The sequence below is a fragment of the Fukomys damarensis genome, unplaced genomic scaffold, assembly GCF_012274545.1.
Source record: "Fukomys damarensis isolate Sample0158 unplaced genomic scaffold, DMR_v1.0_HiC HiC_scaffold_37, whole genome shotgun sequence".
Classification (NCBI taxonomy): Eukaryota; Metazoa; Chordata; class Mammalia; order Rodentia; family Bathyergidae; genus Fukomys; species Fukomys damarensis.
Genome location: NW_022900949.1, coordinates 15,788,518 through 15,794,014, shown reverse-complemented (window position 1 = coordinate 15,794,014; position 5,497 = coordinate 15,788,518). Strand labels below are relative to the sequence as shown.

Sequence of the window (5,497 nt, the reverse complement as noted above, 5' to 3'; positions counted from 1 at the left end):
CCCTAGTGCCAAATTGTGGTCTCAGAAAATCCTGTGGTACAATATTAAACAAAAGGCCTTCACCAGCAAGTATGGTGTTTTTTATAGTAGTAAAACACTTGTCTCTTTGTTTTACTAACAACATAATTAACTCAGTATGATCTATGGCATTTGAGAAAAAGTTGTTCTTAAGAATTCTGCCTTGTTCCAAGAGACAAATGAAAATTTCTCTTATTTCTAATCCAATAATTGAAAACAACACCAAGAACATGATGAGAACACCTTCTATGTCCAAGAGAACAGACAGCTTTAAAAAGTGAGTTACATAAATATAGAGAAATTAAAATGTAAGAAATGAAAATGCTAAGAAGTAGAATGAAAAGGCACAATTTCTTTTTTTATACCTGATCAAATATTGCAGTTTTGGGGGTATTAAATTCTGTGATCAACATTACCTATTTATAGCAAAACAGATGACAGTTTAATAATCTCTTTTTCAAATAGTCTTTTCAGAGCACTCTTGATGTCTTTATTCCTTAGACTATAGATGTATGGATTCAGCATAGGTGTGACCACACTGTATATCACTGAAGCTTTTGCACTTGAGTGTGAGTTTTGTGTATCAGTGGAACTTAGTTAAACACCAAGAAGTGTACAATAAAATAAGGAGACAACAGATAAGTGAGACACACAGGTAGAAAATGCTTTATACCTCCCCTGAGCTGATGAAATTGCATGTATGGAGGAAAGAACCTTGGAATAAGAGTAAAGGATACCTACAAGGGCACCACCACCCAGAAGCCCTGCTACAAAATTTATTACCATGTCATTAAAAAAGTATCAGAACAGGTAAGGTGAACCAACTGAATAGGTTCACATAAAAAATGAGGGATTTCCAAGTTTGTGCAGAAAGAAAGCTGTAGCACCATAAAATACTGTAACAAGGAATTCATGACAGTTTTCACCCAACACAACAGCACCAGCAATCCACAAAGTTGATGGCTCATTATGACCATGTAATGCAGGGAGTGACAGATAGCCACAAACTGGCCACAGGCCATAAGAGCAAGGAGGAAGCAGTCCAATCCTACAAACACTGAAAATAAATAAATCTGGGGGATGCATCCTTCATAAGTTATGGCCTTGGTTTGATTCTGGATGTTCACCAACATCTTGGTCACAGTGGTAGAAATGAAGCAGATGTCCACAAAGGACAAGTTGGAGAGGAAGAAGTACATGGGTGTGTGCAGGTGGGAGTCAGAGATGGTGGCCAGCATGATGAGCAAGTTTCCAGTCACAGCCAGTAGGTACATGAGTAGGAAAAGAACAAAGATGAGGGTCTGAAGTTCTGGGTCCTCTGAAAATCCCAGAAGAAGAAATTCTGAAATCCGTGTTGTTTCTTTGTTCCATGCACTACCATAGAACTACTATTAAAAAAAAGAACATGACTAATTTTATACCTGTTGTTCCTCAATGCATTCCTTGCACCATTTGTTATTGGGAATTTTCATCTCTGTCTTTTCCTTAATGCAGCGTATTGCACAAATCTGTACCTTTCATAAAAAAATGTTTCTTGCTCCTGAGAACTATAAAATGATTACAAAAAGGTTCCCGGTAGGGACCAGCGATTTAGCTTAGTGGTTCTGCCACCTGCCTTGCATGCACAAGGACCTGAGTTCCATCCCTGGTACCAAAAAAATATATATAATAATAATTCCTGGCACTATCAAGGTAATGTGTATGGGGTGCTGGAAAAACTCCTGGCAATACATTCATGAGGAAAACTCCAAGTAGATAAGTAAAGTATGAAAAAAGAAAAGTTAGTTTTTAGCACAAAATGACAAATATTTCAGGATATACACCTATTTGAACATTACAATATATATAATCTGTATTTCTATCTATCTTCTATTATCTGTCTATCTAATATCTATAATCATGGCACTTTATAAATGTACATAATTTGTATGTATTAGTTAAAAAGAGATGCTAATGTATCATATATGCTAGTACTTTCTTTGAGGAAAATATAGGTGTCCAAATAATTCTGGGAAAATATATTATCCTTATAGGTGGACAGGTAAGTCTTATAAAGAAGATGACATTTGAATTGAGACATCAAATTAAGATATTTGGGGAGCCACAAAGTTATCTACTGATGTGTATGGATGGAGAAATGAGCAGTGCAAAGGTCCTGAGAAAGGAGCTTGTTTCAGATAAACAAGTTCAAAAGAAAGCCATTATGTAACAACTTGAATGAACAAGAGGGAGATAATGAAGTATTCCTGCTTGAGAAAACAGAGGAAGTAGGTAGCCTTTCTAAAGCTGCTGAAATGTGAAGATATTCAAGAGGCAGAAGGATTTTTTATTCACATGGAGACTTTGTGTTTTTGTTTGAAGCAACTTGAAATAAAATTCTCATAGAAAGAAAACTGCTATACATATTCAAAGTAATGCCAATTGAAATTCCAACACTATATTTCACAGAACTAGAAAAAAGAATCCAAAAGTTCATTTGGAACCATAAGAGACCTAGAATAGCAAAAGCCACCCTAGGCAAAAGACACATGGCAGTGGATATAACAACTCCCAATTTGAAACTATACTACAAAGCCACTGTGATAAAAACAGCATGGTACAGGCAAAGACACAAACCTAAGGATCAGTGGAACAGACTGGAAGACACAAAAACAATTCCAGATATCCTCAGATACTTTTTTTTTGACAAAGGAGCTGACCATCCTCAATGGAGGAAAGATAGCCTCTTCAATAAATGGTGTTGGAAAAACTGGATCTCAACCTGCCAAACATTAAAATTGGACCCTTATCTTTCACCATGCACTAAATTAAAATCCAAAGGGATTAAAGATCTAAATATTAACACAGAAACACTAAACTTACTGGAAGATAAGCTAAGCAGAACTCTGGAATACACTGGCATAGGAAAAGATTTTATGAACAAATCCTCCATAGCACGGAAACTAGCAGAAAGAATCAACAAGTGGGATCTCACCTTATTAAAAAGCTTTTGCACTGCAAAAGAAACCATCAATAGAACTAAAAGACAACCTACAATGTGGGAAAAAAGTTTTACCAGCTGCTCCTCAGACAAAGGACTATTATCTAGAATATATAAAGAATCCAAAACAATCAGCCCCCCAAAATGTAAAGACCCGATTCAAAAATGGGCATCCAAAATGAACAGATACTTCTAGGACAAAGAAATAAAAGCAGCAAGTACATACATGAAAAAATGTTCCACATCACTGGTCATTCTAGAGATGCAGATGAAAATCACACTGAGATTCCACCTCACCCCACAAAGAATGGTTGCTATCAAGAAATTACACAATAACAAATGTTTTTGGGGTGGTGGGGAAAAAGAACCCTTCTCCATTGTTGGTAGGAGTGCAGACTGGTGCAACCACTATGAAAATCAATATGGAGATTCCTCAAAGAGCTGGAAGTAGAGGTTCCATTTGACCCAGTCATCCCTCTGCTGGGTATTTTTCCAAAAGAACTAAAAGAATCATATCACAGTGATGTATGTGCACCTATGTTTATAGAGGCACAGTTTGTAATAGCTAAAACTTGGAAACAGCCCATTTGCCCATTAGTTGGAAACTGGATGAAGAAGATGTGGTTTTTCTATAAAATGGAATATTACTCAGCCATAAAGAATGAGAAATTAGATTCATTCATAGGAAAATGGATACGTATTGAGGATATACTCCTAAGTGAAATAAATAAGTCACACATGTATAAATACCAAATAGTTTCTCTGGTGTGAATAATCTGTAATAGTACATAAGATCCTAATGAGATAACTGATATTGTGAAATGGGAAGCAAAGGGCCAAAGGCATAGGGAAGGTGGGATGGGTAGGGAAAGAGTAACAAGGGAGAAGAAAAATGTGAGAAAATGAAAAGATGGAAATAAAGTGGTTGTAAATGGGGAGGGGAGGATGGGTGAAGGGAGGGCAGGGACAAGGGGAAAAAATAAGAACCAAGACCCCTTCATGTAGAGGTGCAAGATCCTAACAATGAATGTAACTGTACTGTATCCCTAAAATGTACCAATAAACTCAATTAAAAATAAAAAAGAATGTGTGCAATGAAGAGTCCAGATATATATCATACATATGAAGCCATCGAAAAAAATAAATATCATCTATGCATCCTTCACCTTAGAGGAAGTCCTGCTGTTAACTCTTTGTCATCATTTTTGATAACATAGTGTGAGATTGACACTCACAGCAAATATTTCACCCAAATATTGTTAGCACTAGTCATGATGTTGCACAGTATATACCTCAGAATTTAATAAACATAAGTTATTAAAAAGATATTTAAAAACCCATATTTTTCCATCCTCCATTTGTCTGACACCACCATTCTATTCCATGCATATGTCACTTTGGCAATTTTGTATATAGGAAGGAAATCATATATTATATTTATTTAGAAGACATCTGGTAGATCAAAATTAACCTTTCCTTATTTCTTTGTTAGGTAGCATTTGAGTTTCTGTATTATGAGTCAAAATTTTCCCAGACAAATAATCTAAAGGAATAAAAAACTTGTAGGCTAGTATCCTTAAATGAAATATATGCAATTATCTTTAAGAAAATGCTAACAAAACAAATCTAGCAAAAAGTTAAAATGATGATTCTCAATTGAAACACACAAATTGAGAAACCAATGTTCACTCTACTAGTAACTATAAAATCTTATACTTGCCATGATAATCTACTTTCTTTTTTTCATATAATGTATCCCTGGGGACATTATAACATACAAGCAGTTATTTCATTGTGTTTTGACTTTTTGTCAAAATCATCTATCCAATTAAACAGAGATCTTACTTCTTTTGCTTACTCAAATGTGTCCACAAAGGATAAAAAGTTGCAAAACTGAAAAAGTTTAAAAATTAAGAGTTTATATGAGAACTATCACTTTAAATAAAGACATTTGTGAAAATGGACTTCCATAACTGTTTCAAAAAGTGTCAAGGAAGATTAAGTTTATTTAAAGTGAGTGAAGTATTTAGAGGGGAATTATTTTGAGGGATAGTAATGGCAATATGTCCATCAAAGGAGAAATAGTGGCAATTGTAAATTTACAATTTAAACATGTATTGTATATTTTGATCATGTCTTAACTAATAAACAGAATGATTAACTAAATGAATGAATTTAAAATTATTTCAATAAAAAATTTCTCAATGAAAATTCTAAAATAACTATAGTTTAATCACATGAACATGATTCTGTAATTCTACTTTTAACTAACCATTTACTGGAAATTAATTATTAAAAACATTTTTAAGAGAAGTGAAAGAGTGATTAATGTTAGGGACCTGATGCCACCATCACAGGCTGTATTCTCCTGTTTCTTCTAGCCTCTTAAAATAACCTCATGTTTTTAATCTTTAATTTCCCCCCACAAGGCCACAGCAGTCTGCAGAAGTTAAACCGAAGTTTCTGTAGGACTGAACCATTCCAGTAACAAAAAAAAAA

The 5,497-nt window shown here is 34.5% G+C and overlaps 1 protein-coding gene across 1 annotated transcript in view; it reads right to left on the bottom strand.

The window, feature by feature from the left end:
- Positions 1 to 438: 438 nt before the first annotated feature.
- Positions 439 to 5,497, bottom strand: part of LOC104872558 (olfactory receptor 7A10-like) — a 9,619-nt gene continuing 4,560 nt past the window's right edge. The window contains 2 exon segments of the mRNA XM_033759656.1: positions 439 to 818; positions 821 to 1,403. Of these exon segments, the coding sequence (XP_033615547.1) occupies positions 439 to 818; positions 821 to 1,403 (963 nt within the window).